The sequence below is a fragment of the Hypomesus nipponensis genome, chromosome 16 (assembly GCF_054491055.1).
Source record: "Hypomesus nipponensis isolate SF chromosome 16, ASM5449105v1, whole genome shotgun sequence".
NCBI lineage: Eukaryota > Metazoa > Chordata > Actinopteri > Osmeriformes > Osmeridae > Hypomesus > Hypomesus nipponensis.
The window spans coordinates 7,249,994-7,272,383 of NC_140376.1; the positions used below are offsets into that span (position 1 = coordinate 7,249,994).

A 22,390-nucleotide genomic window follows, 5' to 3' on the forward strand; every position below is an offset into this window, starting at 1 on the left:
AAGAGGTTGTGGAGTGTTGCCAGGAGGCGATCTAGTGCATGTACAAAGTACAGAATCAAGTCGAGAATCGGATGTGTGTAGTTAGTGGTCAGTCAAGGAACAGTGTGTACTTCCCAGGCACATCTCAGCTACCAGGCACAGTGCAGAGTAACCACATCTCAGCTACCAGGCACAGTGCAGAGTAACCACATCTCAACTACCAGGCACAGTGCAGAGTAACCACATCTCAGCTACCAGGCACAGTGCAGAGTAACCACATCTCAACTACCAGGCACAGTGCAGAGTAACCACATCTCAACTACCAGGCACAGTGCATAGTAACCACATCTCAACTACCAGGCACAGTGCAGAGGAACCACATCTCAGCTACCAGGCACAGTGCAGAGTAACCACATCTCAACTACCAGGCACAGTGCAGAGGAACCACATCTCAACTACCAGGCACAGTGCAGAGTAACCACATCTCAGCTACCAGGCACAGTGCAGAGTAACCACATCTCAACTACCAGGCACAGTGCAGAGGAACCACATCTCAACTACCAGGCACAGTGCAGAGTAACCACATCTCAACTACCAGGCACAGTGCATAGTAACCACATCTCAACTACCAGGCACAGTGCATAGTAACCACATCTCAACTACCAGGCACAGTGCAGAGTAACCACATCTCAGCTACCAGGCACAATGAACAACAACAATAAAATCCCAACCGCAGTACAACAATCATAAGGTCTCACCTCCAGTGTGAGCGTGTATGTGACGGTGCGTGAGCGTGTTGCTGCGTGAGCGCGTGACGCTGTGCGTGACGCTGTGTGACGCTGTGCGTGACGCTGTGTGGCGCTGTGCGTGACGCTGTGTGACGCTGTGCGTGACGCTGTGCGTGACGCTGTGCGTGACGCTGTGCGTGACGCTGTGCGTGGCGCTGTGCGTGACGCTGTGCGTGACGTCCCCTCTCTGGCCCCCGCAGAACAAAGACCCCAAGATGTCCCGCGTGGCCCTGGAGTCTCTCTACAGACTGCTGTGGGTCTACATCATCAGGATCAAGTGTGAGAGCAACACTGTCACTCAGAGGTGAGGAGCCCTCACACACACACACACACACACACACGCACGCACACACACACACTTTCCTCCCCGTGGGAGTGACCCGTGCTCCTGTCTCCTGCAGTCGTCTCCTCAGCATCGTGTCAGCTCTGTTCCCCAAGGGCTCCCGCAGTGTGGTGCCCAGAGACACCCCCCTCAACATCTTCGTCAAGATCATCCAGTTCATCGCTCAGGTACCAGGGGTCAGGGGTCGTTGGTGCTTTGAGTCGGAGGGTCAAGATTTGGTGTCAATGTTTGGGTTCAGGGGTTTCGTGAGGATCATTCAGCGATTGGTTCTCAGAGGACAGGTGACTGATGGCTCACTGCTGTGATTGGTTGCCCTACAGGAAAGGCTGGACTTTGCCATGAAGGAGATCATCTACGACCTCCTGTGTGTCGGGAAGTCCCACAAAACCTTCACCATCAACCCTGAGGTGAGGCCTGGACTGTCTCTCTCTCTCTCTCTCTCTCTCTCTCTCTCTCTCTCTCTCTCTCTCTCTCTCTCTCTCTCTCTCTCTCTCTCTCTCTCTCTCTCTCTCTCTCTCTCTCTCTCTCTCTCTCTCTCTCTCTCTCTCTCTCTCTCTCTCTCTCTCTCTCTCTCTCTCTCTCTCTCTCTCTCTCTCTCTCTCTCTCTCTCTCTCTCTCTCTCTCTCTCTCTCTCTCTCTCTCTCTCTCTCTCTCTCTCTCTCTCTCTCTCTCTCTCTCTCTCTCTCTCTCTCTCTCTCTCTCTCTCTCTCTCTCTCTCTCTCTCTCTCTCTCTCTCTCTCTCTCTCTCTCTCTCTCTCTCTCTCTCTCTCTCTCTCTCTCTCTCTCTCTCTCTCTCTCTCTCTCTCTCTCTCCCTGTATATCCTCTGTTTCCATTCCTTTCTTTTTCTGACAATCTTTCTCTCCTCATTCTTTTTCCCTACTTAAATCCCCCCCCCCCCCCTCAGAGGATGAACATCGGGCTGCGGGCGTTCCTGGTGATAGCCGACAGCCTGCAGCAGAAGGACGGCGACCCGCCCATGCCCACCACTGGGGTCATCATGCCCTCGGGGAACACGCTGCGCGTCAAGAAGATCTTCCTGGCCACCACCCTCACCGACGAGGAGGCCAAGGTCATAGGTACGCCAAGGTCGAGGGTCGTGGGTTCGCAGGTGGCAGAACAATTGGAACCAGACTGTGGGCTATTCCTTACACCAAGGCTATAATGCTAATGCGTTGTGTGTGTGTGTGTGTGTGGGCAGGTATGTCTCTATACTACCCCGCGGTGCGTAAGGCCCTGGACAGCATCCTGCGTCACCTGGACAAAGAGGTGGGGCGCTCCATGAGCATGACCAACGTCCAGATGTCCAACAAGGAGCCGGAGGACATGATCACGTGGGTGACACGCACACACACGCGTAACAAACGCACCCCACACGCAATGACACCGCCGGCTTACCTCCCCATGGTTGTTGTGGTTGCCAGGGGCGAGAGGAAGCCGAAGATCGACCTGTTCCGCACGTGCGTGGCGGCCATCCCCAGGCTCATCCCTGACGGCATGGCCAGACAGGACCTCATCGAGCTGCTCGCCAAGTAGGTCACCTGACCCAGGTGGTGTCGTACAACTGTCGCAGAACACACACTCGCTCTCTGTCTCTCTGTCTCTCTCTCTCTCTCTCTCTCTCTCTCTCTCTCTCTCTCTCTCTCTCTCTCTCTCTCTGTCTGTCTGTCTGTCTGTCTGTCTGTCTGTCTGTCTGTCTGTCTGTCTGTCTGTCTGTCTGTCTCTCTCTCTCTCTCTCTCTCCACACTCTCTGTCTCACAACTTGCCAATACTCTCTCTCTCTCTAAACATCCCCTCTCCCTTTCTCATAAAAAATAAATGACAAAAAATTAAAAACCCTGAACACTCATTCACCCCCCCCCCCCCCCCAGGCTGACCATCCACATGGACGAGGAGCTGCGCGGGCTGGCCTTCACCACGCTGCAGGCCCTCATGGTGGACTTCCCCGAGTGGCGCGAGGACGTGCTGTCGGGCTTCGTGTACTTTGTGGTGCGCGAGGTGACGGACGTGCACCCCACCCTGCTGGACAACGCCGTCAAGATGCTGCTGCAGCTCACCAGCCAGTGGAGGCAGGCCGTGCTGTCCAGCAACAAGAGCCAGGAGAGCCAGGTGGGTCAGGGGGTTAGGGGTCAGGGTAGAGGTGTTTGTGCTGTAGCTCTGTGTGTGTGTGTGTATACATCTCTGTGTGTGTTTATAAACCTGTGTATGTGTGTGTGTATAAACCTGTGTGTGTGTGTGTATAAACCTGTGTGTGTGTGTGTGTATAAACCTCTGTGTGTGTGTGTGTGTGTGTGTGCATATAAACCTCTGTGTGTGTGTGTATAAACCTCTGTGTGTGTGTGTAACCGTGTGGTCCAGCAGGCGGCGGGCGTGTCGTCGCTGCCCCTGGAGCGCTCTCCCCTGTGGGGGGTGCTGCACCTGGTGGAGGGCCTGGCCCTGGTGCTGCTCTGCAGCTGCCGCCCCGCCACCCGCCGCCTCGCCGTCAACCTGCTGAAGGAGGTCCGCGCCCTGCACGCCGCCCTGGGCATCGCCAAGGTAACCAGGGGGGGAGGAGGGGGGAGAGGGAGGGAGGGGTGGGTGGGTGTACCAGGCGACAAGGACCACGTTAACACTCCCAGTCTCTCTAACTTCACTCTCTCTTTCTCTCTCAGGGGGATGAGGAACTGGCTATAGATGTGATGGACAGGTTGAGTGCCTCAGTGTTGGAAAGCTTCATCCACCTCACTGGAGCTGATCAGGTAACCCTTTCCCTCACACTTCATACACACACACACACACACTTAATACACACACACCACAACAGAAATTCACACATCCAACACACTCAACAGACACTGACGCACTCACACCCGTGAGACTCGCTCACTCAAATGCCCCACACCTGTAACCCCCCCCCCTCCAGACCAGCCTGTTGTACTGCCCCAGTGGGATCGACCTCCAGACGCTGGCGGAGTGGAGCTCGTCCCCCATCAGCCACCAGTTTGACGTGTCCAGCCCCTCCCTGATCTGGGTGCTGGCCCACGTCACCCAGGGCCAGGACCCGTGGGTGGTCAGCCTGTCCAGCTACCTGCGCCAGGAGCACCTGCCCAAGCACTGCCCCACCGCGCTCAACTACGCCTGGATGTTCGCCTACACACGCCTGCAGCTGCTGTCGCCCCAAGTGGACATCAAGTATGTGGGGGTGGGGGGGTGTTGGCTGTGTGTGTGTTTTTGTGTGTATCTTTGTGTGTTGGATGTGTGTGTTTGGGAGGGGGGGTGGGTTGTATGCGTGTCTGATGCACCAGGTGTGTTTAGGATGATATTGGTGTTTAACCAACTTCCTTTCTTGTCCTACCCCTTGGGGCATCTCCCTCCCTCCCCCCAAACAGCAGCCCCATCAATGCTAAGAAGCTGACCAGCAGCAGCAGTGACTCGTACGTGGGCCTGTGGAGGAACTACCTGATCCTGTGCTGCTCCTCCGCCTCCTCCTCTCCCTCCTCCTCCTCCTCCGGCTCGGTCCGCTGCTCTCCCCCCGAGACGCTGGCGTCCACACCCGACAGCGGATACTGCTACGACTCCAAGGTCAGAGGTCGTGACCCCGCGGGCCGTGACCCTTTGCGTGCGCTCCTACGCGGATGTTTTCTGTCAGGCTTTCTGTCAGGTGTGTCTCCTAGATAACTGTGATACTGACCTGTGTGTGTGTGTGTGTGTGTGTGTGTGTGTAGGTCATCGGCACGCCGTCCCCCTCCTCTCTGTTCAAGCACGTGGTTCCCATGATGCGCTCGGAGAGCATGGACATCACTGAGTCCCTGGTGCTGGGCCTGGGGCGCACCAACGCCCTGGTCTTCAGGGAGCTCATGGAGGAACTCAACCCCATCATCAAGGAGGCCCTGGAGAGGAGGCCCGAGGTGGGGCACAGCCCACGCACCCCTCCGTCTCTCTCTCTTTCTCTCTCTCGCTCTCTCTCGCTCTCTCTCTCTCTCCATGTCTCTCTCTCTCTCCATGTCTCTCTCTCTCCATGTCTCTCGCTCTAACAGAGTAACCCTCTCTCTCTCTCCTGTCCAGAACATGAAGAGGCGCAGGCGTCGAGATATTCTCAGGGTCCAGCTGGTCAGGATCTTTGAGCTGCTGGCCGATGCTGGGGTCGTCAGCCAAACGTGAGTACACAGGCCAGACCAGGCCAGGCCATGCTTAACCATAACTGGCCAGGCCACATTTATAATGTGTGTGTGTGTGTGCGTGCAGGGCTAGCGGAGGTCTGGACGGAGAGAGCCACGCCCTGAACGTGACCCTGCTGGAGTACGTGGACCTGACTCGGCAGCTGCTGGAGGCAGAGAACGACAAGGACTCGGACACACTGAAGGACATCCGCTCTCACTTCAGCGCCCTGGTGGCCAACATCATCCAGAACGTCCCAGGTAGCACACACACACGCGCGCGCGCTCTCTCTCTCACACACAGACACACATGCACGCTCTCTCTCACACACGCACGTGCATGTGTTTTCCTGACGTGTGATAGTGAGGTACTAATGTGTGTGTGTGTGTGTGTGTGTGTGTGTGTGTGTGTGTGTGTGTGTGTGTGTGTGTTCCAGTGCACCACAGGAGGAGTGTGTTCCCCCAGCAGTCTCTGAGACACAGCCTGTTCATGCTGTTCAGCCACTGGGCCGGGCCCTTCAGCATCATGTTCACCCCACTGGACCGATACAGCGACCGCAACATGCAGATCAACAGACACCAGTACTGCGCTCTCAAGGTCACCTACTGGACTCTAGTCTACTGTGCTCTGCTGTACTCTACTCTCCTCTCCATTCTGGATTAGTCTAACCGTGTGTGTGTGTGTGTGTGTGTGTGTGTGTGTGTGTGCAGGCCATGTCTGCAGTGCTGTGCTGTGGGCCTGTAGCTGACAACGTGGGCCTGTCTTCAGACGGCTACCTATACAAGTGGCTGGACAACATCCTGGACTCCCAGGACCGCAAGGTAGGCACCTCTCCCCCTCTCCTCCTCCTCCTCCTCTCCGCCCCCTTCCTGCCAGTGTCCTAACCTCCCCCCCCTCCCCCTCCCCCCAGGTGCCCCAGCTGGGCTGCGAGGCGGTGATGCTGCTGCTGGAGCTGAACCCCGAGCAGAGTAACCTGATGTTCTGGGCGGTGGACCGCTGCTACACGGGCTCCCGCAGGGTGGCCGCCGGCTGCTTCAGGGCCATCGCCAACGTCTTCCACAACAGGTGTGAGAGAGTGTGTGTGGTGTGTGAGGGTTTATCTCTGTGTGTGTGTGTGTGTATATATATATATGTGTGTGTGTGTGTTACCCCCCCTGACCTGTGACCCCCCCCCCCCCCCTTACAGGGACTATCAGTTTGACACAGTGGTGCTGCTCAACCTCATCCTGTTCAAGGCTGCAGACTCCTCCAGAGACATCTATGAAGTAGCCATGCAGTTGCTGCAGGTACACACACCAGCCTCACACACACCAGCCTCACACACAGCAGCCTCACACACACCAGCCTCACACACACCAGCCTCACACACACCAGCCTCACACACACCAGCCTCACACACACCAGCCTCACACACACCAGCCTCACACACACCAGCCTCACACACACAGCCCCACAGCCCCTCACACAGCGTGCCTCTGCAGATCCTGGAGCCCAAGCTGTTCCGCTACGCTCACAAGCTGGAGGTGCAGCGCTCAGACGGGATCCTGAGCCCGCCCTCCGCCCTGCCCCACCTCTACTCCGTCTCCTACTACCAGCTGTCTGAGGAGCTGGCCCGCACCTACCCCGAGCTCACCCTGCCCATCTTCTCAGGTACACACACACACACACACTCCACACACACACTCCACACACACACACAGTCACACACACATACAGGACACTGTCAAGAGGAACAGGACCAAGGATTCCAATGATGCAAATGACCCTTAAACTTGACCACCACCCTTCTGACCCTGACTAACCTTCCTCGTGTGCCGCAGAGGTGAGCCAGCGCATCCACACAGCGCACCCTGGTGGGCGCCAGGTGATGCTGCACTACCTGCTGCCCTGGATGAACAACGTGGAGCTGGTCGACCTGAAGCCGTCGCCGCGGCGACAGGAGGATGCTACCGTTGCCGGCGAGGAGGAAGACGAGGAGGAGGCGGCGCGCGAGAGGGAGATGACGATGTTGAACAGCCGACGCTGGCTGAGGGGGGAGGGCTGGGGCTCCCCGCACGGAACCACCATGGTCCTAAACAACCTCATGTTCATGACCGCCAAGGTACCACGGCCACCGCACCTGGAACACGCACCTGCTACTGGAGCACACGCCTTTCTTACCCCACCAATCACACTTCTGCTGTCACAATGAATACTCCTCTGTTCTCCCCTCCTCTCCTCCCCCCTCCCCTCTCCTCCTCACCCAGTATGGGGACGAGTTTGCGTGGTCGGAGATAGAGAGTGTGTGGTGCACGCTGGCAGACAGCTGGCCCAGCAACCTGAAGATCATCCTGCACTTCCTCATCAGCATGGCGGGAGTCAACAGTGACCCCAGCCTGCTGCCTTACGTAAGACACACACACACACACACACACACAGAAACACCCATACGCTCTGCACCCAGAACCTGAATCTAATACTGTTAGGTGAGGTTAAGCCCCTCTCCCTCCCTCCCCCCCCCCCCCAGGTGAAGAGAGTGGTGGTGTACCTGGGCAGGGATAAGACCATGCAGCTCCTGGAGGAGCTGATGTGTGAGCTGGAAGTGATGGAGGCCGTGAGCTCGGCCGTGGCCCACATGGACAACCCCCCCTACTACCGGGTCAGCTCCAGCCTCAAGGTGCCCCCGCTGGCCTCGGGCACGGCCTCCAGCAGCAACACCATGGTGCCCGGCCCCGACCCTGCACACCAGGACCGCACCAAGGACCCCAACATGGAGGACAGGTGAGGGGCACCAACACGACACACACACACACATATATATGTGTATGTGTATATATATACACATACATACATACACACATATTTAAACACACACACACTGCAGCAGAACTAACATAGGCTGTCACACATGGCTTCTTTTGATTGAAACTAATGTGTCTTTGTACCCCCTCTCTGTTTCTCTGTTTCTCTCTGTCTGTCTGTCTGTCTCTCTCTCTCTCTCTCTCTCTCTCTCTCTCTCTCTCTCTCTCTCTCTCTCTCTCTCTCTCTCTCTCCTCCCCAGTTACCCCCACCTGGACATCCACGGGGGTCTGAACAGTAATCTGAACCGGCAGCACCATCGTCTGGAGTCTCGCTACAGCAGCAGCTCTGGGGGCTCCTACGAGGAGGAGAAGAGTGAGGACACACACACACACACAACACGTACACAATCTCGCATACACACACCCTCTCTCTCAGGTGTTAAGGAGTGTGTGTGTGTCCAGGTGACTCCATGCCCCTGTATGCTAACTGGCGTCTGAAGGTGATGGACCACAACCGGCCCGAGCCCCTCCCCTTCCCCCCCGCTGGGGGCTGCTGGTCGCCCCTGGTGGACTACCTCCCCGAGACCAACAGCCCTGGGACACCCCTGCACAGGTACCTGACCCTTGACCCCGGAGCTACCTCCCCGAGACCAACACTCTCAGGACACCTCGGTGCCAGGTTACCCTGATCTTGACCTGCTGAACTGTTCCAGCTGACACTCTCCTCTCCCTCCTCCTCTTCTTCTGCTCCTCCTCCTCAGGTGTAACATAGCGGTAATCCTGCTGACTGACCTCATCGTGGACCACGGGGTCAAGGTGGACTGGAGTGCCTACCTCCACCTCCTGCTCCACGCCATCTTCATAGGTAACACTTCCTGTCTGAACCTGGAGCACTTCCTGTGTGCTAGTCTACTTCATGGGTAACACTTCCTGCGTGCTAACAGGAAACAGTCATCTTTAAAGGTACCACTTCGTGTCTCCCCCAGGGTTTGACCACCAGCACCCGGAGGTTTATGAACACTGCAAACGCCTGCTGCTGCACCTGCTGGTCGTCCAGGGAACCAACAGCAGCATCCAATCACTGGCCTCTGTCCTGCTGAGGAACCGTGAGCACAACGAGCCCAGGGTTCTGACCGTGAAGACCCCCTCCCACGAGTTTAACCTCACAGGTCAGGAGGGGAGTGGAGTGGAGGAGGTAGTGGGGGGGGGGGGTTAGGGAGAAGAGGAGACGGGAGGAGACGGGAGGAGACGGGAGGAGACGGGAGGAGACGGGAGGAGACGGGAGGAGACGGGAGGAGACAGGAGGAGAGGGGAGGAGACAGGAGGAGAGGGAGGGAGGGTGAGGGGAGGGTGGTTGACTGTCTTGTGTTATCCCACCAGTCCACCAGGGGGCAGCACACCCCAAGCTGGTGCCTCTGTGTTCTCTGGACACCACAGATGTCTGTGATAAAACCATGCACCTCAAACCAGCCTTTACCAACTTATTCTCTGTGTGTGTGTGTGTGTGTGTGTGTGTGTGTGTGTGCGATGCAGGAGTGAGTGAGTTTGCCCCAGACTACCAGCCGTCCCCCATGACAGATTCGGGCCTGAGTTCCAGCTCCACCTCCTCCAGCATCAGCCTGGGGGCCGGGGGGCCCCCGGGGGGCCCGTCCCTGCCCTCCCTCACCCCCTCCCTGCTCAGCGAGGTGGATGTCACCGTGGAGCACGACCTCAAGGTCAAGGCCCTCATCGAGTTCATCACCTCCAGGTGAGAGCCGGCCAGGTGGTCCCTCGTCTGATGACTTGGTCATGTGATGTTGTGCGGTAACCGTGGTAACGCCACTCACCCCGGCTCACCCTGCTTTGTCCCGTTTCCGTGTGTTTTTCACGCCCGCAGTGTCGTCTCACAGTAACTGGTACTGCATGGTGTGTGTGTGTGTGTGTGCCCTCGGCGTGACTTACACATCATTTGAAGTGTGTGTTTGTATGTGGTGCTAGATGCTTTTGGGTTTCCGAGGTTCTATCTGGGATCATGTGGGCTCTGACTGGTGTTGTGCAGGTTCTAACTGCTGTTGTGCAGGTTCTAACTGCTGTTGTGCAGGTTCTAACTGCTGTTGTGCAGGTTCAAACTAGTGTTGTGCATGTTCTAACTGCTGTTGTGTGGGGGGGGGGTTCTGCAGGAAGCGAGGCCCGCTGTGGAACCACGAGGACGTGTCTCCTAAGAACCCCAACATCAAGAGCGCAGAACACCTTAGTGTGTTCCTCAGACACGTGGTCGCCGTGTTCAGACACTCCCCCGCTGGTACGTTGTGTGTGTGTATCTACGTGTGTGTGTGTGTGTGTATAATGGTTGTGTGTGTGTGTATCTATATATGAAGTGTGTGTATGTGTGTGCTGCAGGGTTCCAGCTGGAGTCCCTGCTGAGTGAGGCCGCCCTGCAGACGGCCCTGTCCTGCCCCTCCCGACACTACGCCGGACGCTCCTTCCAGATCCTGCGGGCGCTCAAGCAGCCGCTCACCCCCGCCACGCTGTCAGACATCCTGGCCCGCCTCGTAGAGACCGTGGGGGACCCCGGGGAGGAGGCCCAGGTACACACACACACACGTTATACACACACACACCTAACCCCGGGCTGGAAGTCCAGGTACACACACGAGTTTTACATGAGACTGGTCTTGAACGCTGACCTCTCCTCAGGGCTTTGTCATAGAGCTGCTGCTGACTCTGGAGTCTGGCATCGACACGCTGGCCGACACAGTCAAGAACTACGACCTCCTCACGGCTCTGGCAAAGTAAGAACACACACACATAAATACACCCACACACACACACATATATATGAATATACACACTAACTTCCTGTCTACCTGATGTGTCCTTTAGAGCGTCGGCCCATGAGCACCTGCTGGGGGCAAAGTTCGCGGCCAACAGGAAGAGCACGGGCCAGATCAACCTGAGCAGCGGAGGCCTGTTCCACCACGCCCCCTACGGCCACGCCCACCACGGCCACGCCCACTACCCCGGCCACGCCCCGGGCCATGCCCGCAGCAACTCGCTCCGCGCCAGCCTGATGGGCGAGCGCAAGGCCGACCGCCGCCGTAGCAACACCCTGGACGTCGCCGACCGTCTGGGCGGTAGCCACGGCAACCTGGCGCGCACGCGGAGCTTGTCGTCGCTGCGGGAGGGGGGCGCGGGGGGCGCCGGGTCGGGCGGGGGCGCAGGGGCGGGCGGAGGGGAGGCCACGCCCCCGGTGGACCCCTCCAACCTGATGGCGACCGTGTTCTGGATCGCGGCGTCGCTCCTCGAGTCGGACTACGAGTTTGAGTACCTGCTGGCCCTCCGCCTCCTCAACAAGCTGCTGGTGCAGCTGCCCCTGGAGCGCGCCGACAGCCGCCAGCGCCTGGAGCGTCTGCAGGCCTTGCTCAAGTGGTACAGCTTCCCCGGGCTGCTGCAGCTCTTCCTGAAGGGCTTCACCTCCGCCTCCACCCAGGAGCTCAGCATCCACCTGCTCAGCAGGCTGGTCAGCGTGTCGCGCCACACCCTGGTCGACCCCTCCCAGGTGGCAGGTAGGGTAGCTCGAATCAAACGCACTCGTGGGATCGGTGTGCCGTTTCCAGACTTGTGTCGCCTCACTTCCCCCCCGTTTCTCCTGTCTCCTTCCAGGTTTCCCCCTCAACATCCTGTGCCTGCTGCCCCACCTGATCCAGCACTTCGACAGCCCCACGCCCTTCTGCAAGGAGACGGCCGACAAGATCGCCAAGGTGTGCTCCGAGGAGAAGTCGGCCACGCTGGCCAACCTGGCCCACATGATGAGCCTGTACAGCACGCACAGCTACTCCAGAGACTCGGCCAACTGGATCAACGTCGTGTGTCGCTACTTGAACGACGCCTTCGCCGACATCACCTTCAACCTGGTCACCTACCTGGCTGAGGTCGGTGACCTCACTCTCCTCTCCTTCTTTCTCTCATGACACGAGCTGCCAGATGACGTTTGAGGCTGACTCCAACCCCTCCCCCTTCTCTTTGACCCCCCCTTCCTCTCAGCTCCTGGAGAAGGGGCTTCCCAGCATGCAACAGTCTCTGCTGCAGATCATCTTCAGCCTGCTGAGTCACATCGACCTGTCGGCCGCGCCCGTCAAACTGTTCAACCTGGAGATCATGAAGATCATTGGCAAATACGTGCAGGCGAGTCCTCTTCACCTCTCCTCTTCTCCTATGGTCCCTCCTCCCCTGCTCACCTCCTCCTCCTCCCTCCACTAGGAGGGGGGTGGGGTGATGCATAGCCCCAGGAATAGAGCTCTATAAAAGGACGTACTGCACTCTATCACATGGCTCTATTCAGCAGAGAAAGCCTGTGTGTATGTGTGGTGTGTGCAGGCCTGTGTGTGTGTGTGGTGTGTGTGTGTGTGGCTACCAAAATGCCTCTCTGAGCAGAATGAAAACCATTAGGGATGTTAACCTTTTACCAGTCTGCTCTTTGCAGCTTCAGACCGTACTCCACTCTGCCCTGTGTGTGTGTGCGTGTCTGTGTGTGTGTGTGTGAATAGCTTCTGACCTGAGGACAGCTGGAATGTGTGTGTGTGCCAGATGACGCTTCTGCTGGTTACTGGATCAGGGGTTTGCAAGAATCAGAACCACGAGAACCTTTAGGACTCTCAGAACCACGAGAAGTGTTTAAATAGTGAGTGTGTGTACATCCCTGCCCTAGCCTGACCCTGTGTGTGTGTGTGTGTGTGTGTGTGTGTGTGTGTCCACAGAGCCCGTACTGGAAGGAAGCCCAGAACATCCTGAAGCTGGTGGTGTCTCGCTCGGCCAGCCTGGTGGTTCCTGAGGAGGTGCAGCGCTCCTACAGCGTGGAGTCCTCGGGGTCTCCAGAGATCGCCTTCACGCGCATCTTCAACAACTCCTCCAAGGAGCTGCCGGGGAAAACCCTCGACTTCCACTTTGACATCTCAGAGGTGCTGCCACCAGCTAATACCTAGCTCTCCTCTCCTCCTCTCCTCGTCTCTCCTCATCTCTCTTCTCTTCAACTCTCCTCATCTCTCCTCTCCTCGTCTCTCCTCATCTCTCTTCTCCTCATCTCTCCTCCTCACCTCCTCCTCTTCTCTCCCCTCCTCTCCTCTTGTCTCCCTTCCTCCTCCCTCCCTTCCTCTGCTGAACCCACCTGACCCGCAGCCTCACACTAACCTCCTCTGCCCCTTGACCTCTGGCCCTAGACGCCCATCATAGGGCACAAGTATGGCGACCAGCGCAGCGCGGTGGGCCGGAACGGGAAGCCCCAGGTCATCGCCGTGACGAGGAGCACCTCCTCCACCTCGTCGGGGTCAAACTCCAACGGCCTGGTGCCCGTCAGCTGGAAGAGACCCCAGCTCTCCCAGGTACCCAGTGGCCTCCCCTCCTCTCCTCCCTGCACCCCGCCCTAAACCTCCCCTCTAATGCAGACGTTGTGTGTTGTGTCTCCAGAGGAGGACCAGGGAGAAGCTCATGAACGTGCTGTCTCTGTGTGGACCCGAGTCTGGCCTTCCTAAGAACCCCTCTGTAAGACTGCACGCACCCTTTTACCACAGACAAACACGCGCGCGCACACACACACACACGCGCGTATATCACAGACACATGCCGAGTAGACGGACCAGAGATGACCACCCGGCGTTGGCGTGTTCCTCCAGGTTCTGTTTTCCTCCAACGAGGACCTGGACTCTGGGGACCAGCACACCAGCCTCATCCCCACCGTGGATGAGGTGCTAAGGGAGGAGGAAGTGATGGGCGAGGACACCGGAAGTGAGCAGCAGTTTGGGGTCTTTAAGGACTTTGACTTCCTGGATGTTGAGCTGGAGGATGCAGAGGTGAGGACTGGCAGCGACGTTCGGATCGCACACGCCTCTCCCCCACACCCCCCCACGTCACACACGCCTCTCCCCCACACCCCCCCACGTCACACACGCCTCTCCCCCACACCCCCCCACGTCACACACGCCTCTCCCCCACACCCCCCCACGTCACACACGCCTCTCCCCCACACCCCCCCACGTCACACACGCCTCTCCCCCACACCCCCCCACGTCACACACACCTCTCCCCCACACCCCCCCACGTCACACACGCACTTGTTATCAGACACACACACACACACTCACACACACACACACAGACTCAGAGTAAATCAGTCACTCTCATGTTAAACCACACATACGTTTCCATATGATTTCATCGATGATTGTGCTGCACGTGTATATGTGCGTGTGTTTTCCGTGAAGGTGCGTGTGTGCGACCTAACCTCTGTGTGAGAGCCGGTCGGCTTGTTTCTTCTTCATGAACTGTCCTGCTCTCTCTAACCCCCTCATGCTGCCTCTGTCTCTCCACAAGGAGTGTCAGGTAAGTCTTCCCCCCCCCCCCTGCCCGCCCCATTGTGATCGTGTGGTGTGTCCCCCACACACTCGTTATGTCAGCCTGTCCCTACTGCTGTCCCTCAGTCTCTCATCTCCTATTGGGCGGCTGTGAAATCTGTTTGATTCCGTGTCCCAGCTGGTCACCGTGGTGATGAGATCAACAATCCCGAGCATGTCTGTGTTCCTCCTTTCGTCGCCTGCTAGTCTCTCTCACACTCTCTCTCTCTCTCTCTCTCTTGCTTTCTCTCTCCTTCTCCCTCTCTCCATTTCTCTCTCTCACCCTGTCCTGCCTTGGTCTCCCTCCCTCCCTCCCTCTCTCTGTGTCTGACCGCTGTTCCCCTGTCCTCCTCCAGGGGGAGAGCGTGGACAACTTCAACTGGGGCGTGCGTCGCCGTTCTCTGGACAGCATGGACAAGGGCGACACGCCGTCCCTGCAGGAGTGCCAGTTTGCGGGCAGCACGCCCAGCCTGAACCTCACCAACCAGGAGGACACGGACGAGTCGTCTGAGGAGGAGGTACTGAGCGCTAGCCAGATTCTCACCCGTCCTGGCCTCGTAAGTGCCCCCCTCCCCCTCTCCCGTCAGGGTGACACCCCCCACCCACCCCCCCCCCGCACCCCCAGCCTCCTGGCACTGCCCGCTGGCATGGTGCGAGTGTGTATGTGTGGAGGGGTGGTGGTAGTGGTGGGGGGGGGGGGGTTACGTGTGTGTGTGTGTGTGTGTGTGTGTGGAGGGGCGGGGGTGCCTCGCTGCTGCTGGTACAGGTGGGATAGATGCTTGCTTTGCTGGTATTGGACACCCCTTCGAATCCTCTTCACTTCCCTTTCCCTTCCTTGGTCCCTAGCTTCCTAGGTCCTTAGCTTCCTCTGCCCTAGCTCCTGAGATCCCTTGTTTCCTAACTTCCTTGTTCCTTTACCAGTACACTAGTCCATTCTCTAGACAGGTGACCAGAGGCCTGTAGGTCACATACACATTGGCAGGTGTGACACCAAACCAGGTTTGATCCAAACACCAACATCTCTTATCTCGGATTGGTGATGTTAATAAGAGCAGCCTGCCCTTCAGACAGCATGGCCAGTGTTAGTGTTGGTCTGACTGTTTCCACAAGCCTGCAGGTCTGCCTGACCCAATGCCTACCTGCTCTGCTATCTGACTCCTCATCCTGCTCCTCTTGCCTCTGCTATGCTGGTGGCACACTAAGACTAAACACTGCTGTGTAGTCTACATGGATGATATTAACTGTTCCACATATTCACTGCTGTGTAGTCTACATGGATAATATTAACTGTTACACATAAACTGCTGTGTAGTCGACATGGATGATATTAACTGTTTCACATAAACTGCTGTGTTGGCAACCTATAACTGTGTTACACTGACAGACTGAGCATGGAGCATGTTGCTGTCCAGACAGGATGATGCCCAGTAGAAGATGACAATAGTGTAGTCTTGAGAACAGCATGATTATAGACCAAACTCAAGCATGCAAACCCCACAGAGAAAGTAGCATCTCAAGCAGAAAAATAGGATACTTAAATCAAACTTAAATGTATTAAATAATACAAAAATAATATATATATTTTGCGACACAATTGGAAGTGAATGAACCTATTTTTCATATTCATCAAGTTATTTACAACTTTCATTTATGAAGGTGTGTTTGTACTGTTTTTGTAAGTAACTTTAAGTATAATCTTTTTTCGCTTGGGAAGTAGCAGGTGGCTATTATAACATGGAGAACATCCAGGCCTAAATATCACCATGTGACCAGAAGCTTCATTAGGGATGAATGTAGAGATGCTGTTAGTGTTTATACTGTTTGAGACATTAACCAGTCTGTCGACTCCCCCTCTTGTGTGTGTTTGTCTCTGTGTGTGTATGTGTGCGCGCACAGATGAACAGCGACTCGGCCGCGGACGACGTCACGTCCAATCACGTCGACTCTCAGGACGACGTCACGTCCAATCACGTGGACCCTCTGCAGCAGTCTCAGGACTCGTCCAGCAGCGTCCTGACGGAGGACACCCTCCCCCTGCCCGGGCCCCCCCGCCTGGACAGCCCCGCCCCCCCGGACATGGGCCAATCAGATGGCCAGCAGCCTGAGGTGCGCCCAATCAGAGGCAGAAATAAACTGTGGTGTTCCGGGTCCTTCTAGCAGCTTCTCTCTCGTCTTGCTCCTCTGTCTGTCTGTCCCTGCTGCTGTGTGCTCGCGCTGGTCTGTTCCTGCTGCTCTCCCAGAGGGGGGAGGGATGGGGGCACTACTGTCCCAGATCAGGCCCCTCATCCCTGGGGAGGAACCCTGGATCTGGTCCCCAGATAGGCCCGGCCAGCTCCTCTTCAGAGCAGCATGGACCCCCTCACCCCACCCCTCTCCCTGCTTGGTGCTTCCTGTTGCTGGGGCTAGGTCTCCCTCTATTATTTGCAGTTTAGTTCACTGGTGGCTTGCTTGCTTGTGTGATTTGGGAGTAAATCACCTCGGCTCACCTCAGGCTAGCCAACGCATCACTTCCTGTGGTGTGACTGGATCGTTCCGGAATGAGTGAGTATGAGTCTCTTTTGGACACATTCTCAGCTGAGGGCAGGTCACCAGATTGTCTGTACTTGCACTAGAACTCCCCACTAGATCTCCATACTAACACCTTTGATCTCCATACTAGCATATGGATCTCCAGACTAGATCATCATACTAGATCTCCATACTAACACCCTAGATCTCTAAACTAGATCACCATACAGATCTCCAGACTAGATCACCATACTAGATCTCCATACTAACACCCTAGATCTCCATATTAGTACACTAGATCACCATACTAGATCTCCATACTAACACACTAGATCACCATACTAGCACAATAGATCTCCGTACTAACTGCTTCTGTCCTGCGTCCTCCTGTTAACCTGTATGTACAAACAGTGGTGAGTTGGCATCTCCAGCTCCAACACAGCTGGGAGCCTTGATGGACAGGAAGCTGCAGGTATAGATGAGGACACCTCAGCATGGGACACACTGTGTACCAGCCCCCAGGGTTGGACAGCATGAATGAGGCTCGTTCTTCTTTTGAATGAAATGGCGCCCTGCCCTGCCCCTCCCACCCCACCCTCCACCTCCTGTCCCCCAGACAAGAATGGAGTCCATGGCCTGATGCCCCTCCCCCTCCCCTCCAGCCTATCACAGATCAGGCTGACTATGATCTCACTCCCTGAAGCTCATCATATCAAGATCAACCCAAGGGCATCTCGTCCATCCCAGCCCCTGCTCTTAACGTAATGAGTCCCGTAGATAAAACCATCAATACGGTTACTCATCCACTCTCTCTGTCTTCCTAAAAGCTTTCCCTAATACCGCGCTGGCCGCCTGCCACCCTCCGCCCCTAATGCAACACACCCTGGGAGAACGATAGAAGAGAAGGAGAGAGGAAGAAGTGAGGAAGGGAAAAAGTTGTAATTAGCCGCGTCATTCCTGTCTGTGGACGTGCTCTGACTAGGCAGACGTGCTCCTGCAGGGACCCGAACTTCCTGTCCTACCACACCAGGACTTCCTGTCCTACCACACCAGGACTTCCTGTCCCACACCGGGACTTCCTGTCCCACACTGGGACTTCCTGTCCTATGCTGCATGGATGCTCATAAACTCATCATGTGTGTGCTGCCTCTGGATCCTCCCCAGCAGAAAGGGAGGGCAGCATTAGTGTTATTATGATGAGGAGGGGGCGGGGGCGGGGGCTGGGGTGGTCGGGGGCATCTGTTCACCTGACATGCTGTAATGAGAGAGGGGGGGAGGTGGGTGGGGTGTTTGGTGGGGGATAAATCACCGGTTTATGGTGTCTGTTCAGTAGAAACAGAATGTTCCAGGGAGGGCACAAGGGCTCTGGTCAGTTATCGACATGTTGCAATTCCCACGTGAGACGAGAGAGCACAGAGGAAGGGGGACGTCAATGTGTGAAGGTCAGAGGTCAACCTCTTGGATGATAACCAGAGATTTCCCATTTCCCACTCCCCTGAGAGGAGGCTGGGAGGGGGACGGGGAGGGAGGGGGGAGGGTGATCAGGGCCGTTGTCACGGTAACCTGGGGAGGTAGAAGGATGTTGTTCACCGCCAGGCAGCCCCAACCCCCCACCCCCTCACGGTCTCCGAGGGTGATCCGTGAAGGACGAGAGTGTTATGATGTTATGTTCTTATCACGTTGATATGGTGTTGTTGGCCCACCCTGGTGCTGCTCCTGAGCGCCCCCTGCTGGCTGTGTTTCCCCCGCAGGACGCCGTCAGCATGACGGCGGCGGACGAGCTCAGCAGCAGCGTGAGCGAGGACACGGGCTTCTGCAGCGCCCCCCTCCTGCCCTCCGACGACCCCCCCGACCCCTCCGACCTCCCCGACCCCCCGGACCCCCCCGACGACCCCACCCCCCCGCCGGCCGTGGACACGCCCGCGGGCTGGCTCGGCGAGGACGACCCCCCGCGCGCGCCGTCGCCCGCGTGCGGCTCAGTGTGCGAGGACGACGTGACGCTGGCGCTGAAGGAGCTGGACGAGCGCTGCCAGGAGGAGGAGGCCCACTTCTCTGAGACGTCCAGGTGAGGGGTCAGGGGGTCGCGCTGGGGCAGGAGTTGGGGGGTGAGGGGGTCTCGTTGGGGGGGGGCGGGGGGGGGGGGGGGGCTGGTGAGGGTGGGCTTGGAGGTTTGTGTTAGAGGGAGGGGTGGGTTTAGTTTGTTAACATCAGACTGGGTCTGGTCTGGAGCTAGGCTTGGCCAGGGTGGAGTGCTGGGGTAGGTTTGGGTCTAGGCTGGGGCCAGGACTAGGGTATGCAGGAGTGCTATGCTAGGCTGGGCTTGGGGTTAGTTGGGGGCTAGGGCTAGGCTTTGCTGGGTCTGGCTGGGCTAGTCTGGGGCTAGGACTAGGCCAGGCTGGAGTGCTGTGCTGGTGTGGGGCTAGGACTAGGCTGGGCTGAGACAGCTCCACATAGTGGGCCAGCTCTTTACTGCTCCCTCCTGAAGGTGGGCCAAGTCTGCCTGGAGGACACTGGTCACACGCCCACAAATCAGGATGTACTGACTCACGCTCACGCACGCACGCACGCACAGTCTCTACATGCAACTGCACAGCCAACACACACACAGTCTCTATACACACACACACACCCACTCACAGCCTATAAATAAATAAAAATGTGCGCAGCCAACACACAGCACAAACAAACACACACACACACACATGTTGGTGGAGCACACCCTTGAGCAGGCCTCCTGCAGTGGTCCTCCCAGCCCGGTGTGATGGATGGGTCCTGGGCTCTGTCACCACCCTCTCTCTCTCCTGCTCCTAATGCTTTTATCTGGGAGGATCTGTGCATACTGTGTGTGTGTGTGTGTGTGTGTGTGTGTATATGTTGGTGGGTGAGCAACAGCAGCTTGTGTGCCGAGCTGCTTGCGGTGTGTGTATGTGCGTGCGGGTTTGTGTGTGTGTGAGAGAGAGAAAGGGAGAGAGAGAGGCTGGGCTCAGAACTGTGTGGGTCTGTAGTGCAGTTTGCTAGACCAGCTGTCAGAAGCAGGCTGACTGGTAGGCAGGCAGCCAGTAGGCAGGAAGCAGACTGCAAGGCAGGCAGTCAGTAGAAGGGGTGCAGGCATTAAGCAGGGCAGCAGATTGACATTACATAAGAGAAGCAGCCAGTAAGCAGAGAAGGAAGCAGGAAGGAAGCAGCCAGCCAGGAAGCAGGGAGGAAGCTTGAAGCAGCCAGTAAGCCGAGAAGGATCCAGCCAGGAAGCAGGAAACAGGAAGCAGGAAGCAGGGTTAGTCTGCAGGAGGATGAGGACAGAGGCGGTCTCTTCCACAGCGCTCGGCAGCTCAGGACTCAGGTTCTTCTACTCAGTCTGCTTCATCAGACTGTTTGGTCCCACGGGCCTGTGAGTATCTGTCTGTGTGAGAGAGGGAGAGAGAGAGAGAGAGAGCTGTTTGCATGCGTGTTATGTAGCAGAAGCGCTGTGTCGTCTTCGCTGGGCTCTGCAGTAGATTAGAAACACTGCAGCAAGATCATCTGCAGAGAGGGAGGGAGGGAGAGGGGGGAGAGAGAAAGAGAGGGAGGGAGGAAAGGAAAGAGAGGGAAAAACAGAGAGGTGGCGGAGAGAGAGAGAAGGGAGACGAGGGGGGAGCCTGGGCATGTTATTTGGTTGCGTGTTATTTGGGGGTGTGTTATGTTTGTGCACGTGGTCATGCTGTTGTGAAGTAATCCTGAGGGAGTCTTAGTAAGCCTGTGTGTGTGTGTGTGTGTGTGTACAGTCAGGATGAAGGTGATGCAGAGGGGTTTCCAGAGATCCAGGCCTCTCCTCCCCCGTCTCCCTTCCTCTCCGCCATCCTGGCAGCGTTCCAGCCCGTTGCCTATGACGATGAGGAGGATGCCTGGCGTTGCCATGTCAACCAGATGTTGTCGGACTCGGACGGATCGTCTGCTGTTTACACCTTCCACGTGTTCTCAAGACTCTTTCAGGTGTGTGTGTGTGTGTGTGTCTGTATGTGCTCTTACGGTTGCTGGTATTTTGTTGCTTGTTAGTTTTTTAGTTTACTATTTAATCCAGATGTTGTGTATGTGTGTGCCTCCAGAGAATGCAGAGGAAGTTTGGCTCCATCACACACTCGTCGGTGCGTTTCCTTGGAGAGCGGCTACAGCGAATGGGAAACCAGTTCCTGAGTTCCCTGGAGGTCATGACCTCCCAATCGCAGTGTCCCACAGTGCTGCTGGACGCAGAGACGGTCAGTCTACAGGGGTGCACCTGGGGTTAGGATGTGGTTCACCTGTGGTTAGGATTTGGTTCAGCTGTGGTTAGGATGGGTTAGGATTAGCTGTGATTAAGACGTGGTTAAGGTGTGGTTGAGCTGTGATTGAGTTGCGTTTCACCTGACTGAAGGTGTGGTTGACCTGTGATTGAGGTGTGGTTGGTTTGCGTTTCACCTTACTGAAAGTGTGGTTGACCTGTTATTGAGGTGTGGTTGGGTTGCATTTCACCTTACTGAAGGTGTGTTTGGGGTGCGTTTCATTTGACCAAAGGTGTGGTTCTGTGTTGCAGCTGGTGTCTTGTGGTCTGCTGGAGACACTGAAGTTCAGCGTCCTGGAGCTGCAGGAGCATCTGGACACCTACAACAGCAAGAGAGAGGCTGCAGAGCAGGTACACACACACACACACACACACACACACACACACACACACACCCACATGCTGGAGGATATACCCTCCATCCTCTCTCCTTCGTCTCCATCCTTACTTTTTCCTTCCTCCTGGGATGGAGGGAGGGAAATAGGACAGATGTACTGTGGAGGTGAGGGAGGGGGTAATTGAATTGAGAGGGCTGTGGTCTCGGGGGGGGGGGGCTGGGCCCTGCTCTGGGACAGACCCTCTATAATCCACTAAGTACGCCACTCTTATTAGATCACACACACTCTCTCTTACACACACACACACACACACACTCTCTTACACGCACACAATCACACACACACAGACGTCATCTATACTGGAAAAAAAGTGTATATCTTCTGGTATTAATCTCAATGAATGCCGTCTTCCCCTCCCTAACTCCCTTTTCGTCCCCCTTCCTTCCTTCATTCATCTCCTCCGCCTGCCCCCCACCCCTCTCTCTCTCCAGTGGCTGGAGAACTGCAGAAAGACATTTGGAGACAAGGACAGTAGCCAGCATGCCAGCACCCAGGCCCAGGTATGCACAGACACACACACACTGCACACAGACACACACACGCCTCTGAAGCGTCTTATTGTCTGAGACACTTTCTCTCTCTCTCTCTCTCTCTCTCTCTCTCTTTCTCTTTCTCTTTCTCTTTCTCTTTCTCTCTCTCTCTCTCTCTCTCTCTCTCTCTCTCTCTCTTTCTCTTTCTCTTTCTCTCTCTCTCTCTCTCTCTCTCCCTCTCTCCTTCCTCATGGAGTCTCTCTCTCTCTCTCTCTCCTTCCTTCTCCTGTGGTGCGTGGGTGTGTGTTTCAGACCCAGCTGGTCAGTGTG

The 22,390-nt window shown here is 56.6% G+C and overlaps 1 protein-coding gene across 10 annotated transcripts in view; it reads left to right on the forward strand.

Annotated features, from left to right (window-relative positions):
- Positions 1–22,390, forward strand: part of LOC146254622 (protein furry homolog-like) — a 53,876-nt gene that overhangs the window by 27,369 nt on the left and 4,117 nt on the right. For 7 of the 10 annotated variants that reach the window (XM_084675641.1, XM_084675645.1, XM_084675649.1 and 4 more), the window contains 44 exons: positions 968–1,071; positions 1,169–1,277; positions 1,431–1,517; positions 2,016–2,187; positions 2,310–2,442; positions 2,533–2,640; positions 2,980–3,217; positions 3,467–3,643; positions 3,760–3,846; positions 4,011–4,279; positions 4,477–4,669; positions 4,813–4,995; positions 5,153–5,244; positions 5,333–5,505; positions 5,682–5,842; positions 5,956–6,066; positions 6,156–6,310; positions 6,432–6,531; positions 6,727–6,895; positions 7,066–7,346; positions 7,492–7,632; positions 7,752–8,005; positions 8,286–8,398; positions 8,488–8,638; positions 8,787–8,890; positions 9,012–9,194; positions 9,559–9,772; positions 10,185–10,306; positions 10,405–10,592; positions 10,702–10,796; positions 10,888–11,570; positions 11,668–11,936; positions 12,049–12,189; positions 12,762–12,962; positions 13,221–13,382; positions 13,468–13,542; positions 13,674–13,850; positions 14,747–14,947; positions 16,287–16,496; positions 18,650–18,963; positions 20,660–20,867; positions 20,981–21,130; positions 21,445–21,543; positions 22,022–22,090. In XM_084675641.1, coding sequence (XP_084531767.1) covers positions 968–1,071; positions 1,169–1,277; positions 1,431–1,517; positions 2,016–2,187; positions 2,310–2,442; positions 2,533–2,640; positions 2,980–3,217; positions 3,467–3,643; positions 3,760–3,846; positions 4,011–4,279; positions 4,477–4,669; positions 4,813–4,995; positions 5,153–5,244; positions 5,333–5,505; positions 5,682–5,842; positions 5,956–6,066; positions 6,156–6,310; positions 6,432–6,531; positions 6,727–6,895; positions 7,066–7,346; positions 7,492–7,632; positions 7,752–8,005; positions 8,286–8,398; positions 8,488–8,638; positions 8,787–8,890; positions 9,012–9,194; positions 9,559–9,772; positions 10,185–10,306; positions 10,405–10,592; positions 10,702–10,796; positions 10,888–11,570; positions 11,668–11,936; positions 12,049–12,189; positions 12,762–12,962; positions 13,221–13,382; positions 13,468–13,542; positions 13,674–13,850; positions 14,747–14,947; positions 16,287–16,496; positions 18,650–18,963; positions 20,660–20,867; positions 20,981–21,130; positions 21,445–21,543; positions 22,022–22,090 — 7,626 coding nt within the window. The remainder of the gene's footprint in view (positions 1–967; positions 1,072–1,168; positions 1,278–1,430; positions 1,518–2,015; positions 2,188–2,309; positions 2,443–2,532; positions 2,641–2,979; positions 3,218–3,466; positions 3,644–3,759; positions 3,847–4,010; positions 4,280–4,476; positions 4,670–4,812; positions 4,996–5,152; positions 5,245–5,332; positions 5,506–5,681; positions 5,843–5,955; positions 6,067–6,155; positions 6,311–6,431; positions 6,532–6,726; positions 6,896–7,065; positions 7,347–7,491; positions 7,633–7,751; positions 8,006–8,285; positions 8,399–8,487; positions 8,639–8,786; positions 8,891–9,011; positions 9,195–9,558; positions 9,773–10,184; positions 10,307–10,404; positions 10,593–10,701; positions 10,797–10,887; positions 11,571–11,667; positions 11,937–12,048; positions 12,190–12,761; positions 12,963–13,220; positions 13,383–13,467; positions 13,543–13,673; positions 13,851–14,746; positions 14,948–16,286; positions 16,497–18,649; positions 18,964–20,659; positions 20,868–20,980; positions 21,131–21,444; positions 21,544–22,021; positions 22,091–22,390) is intronic. The other 3 variants (XM_084675644.1, XM_084675646.1, XM_084675640.1) reach the window with 2 other exon arrangements.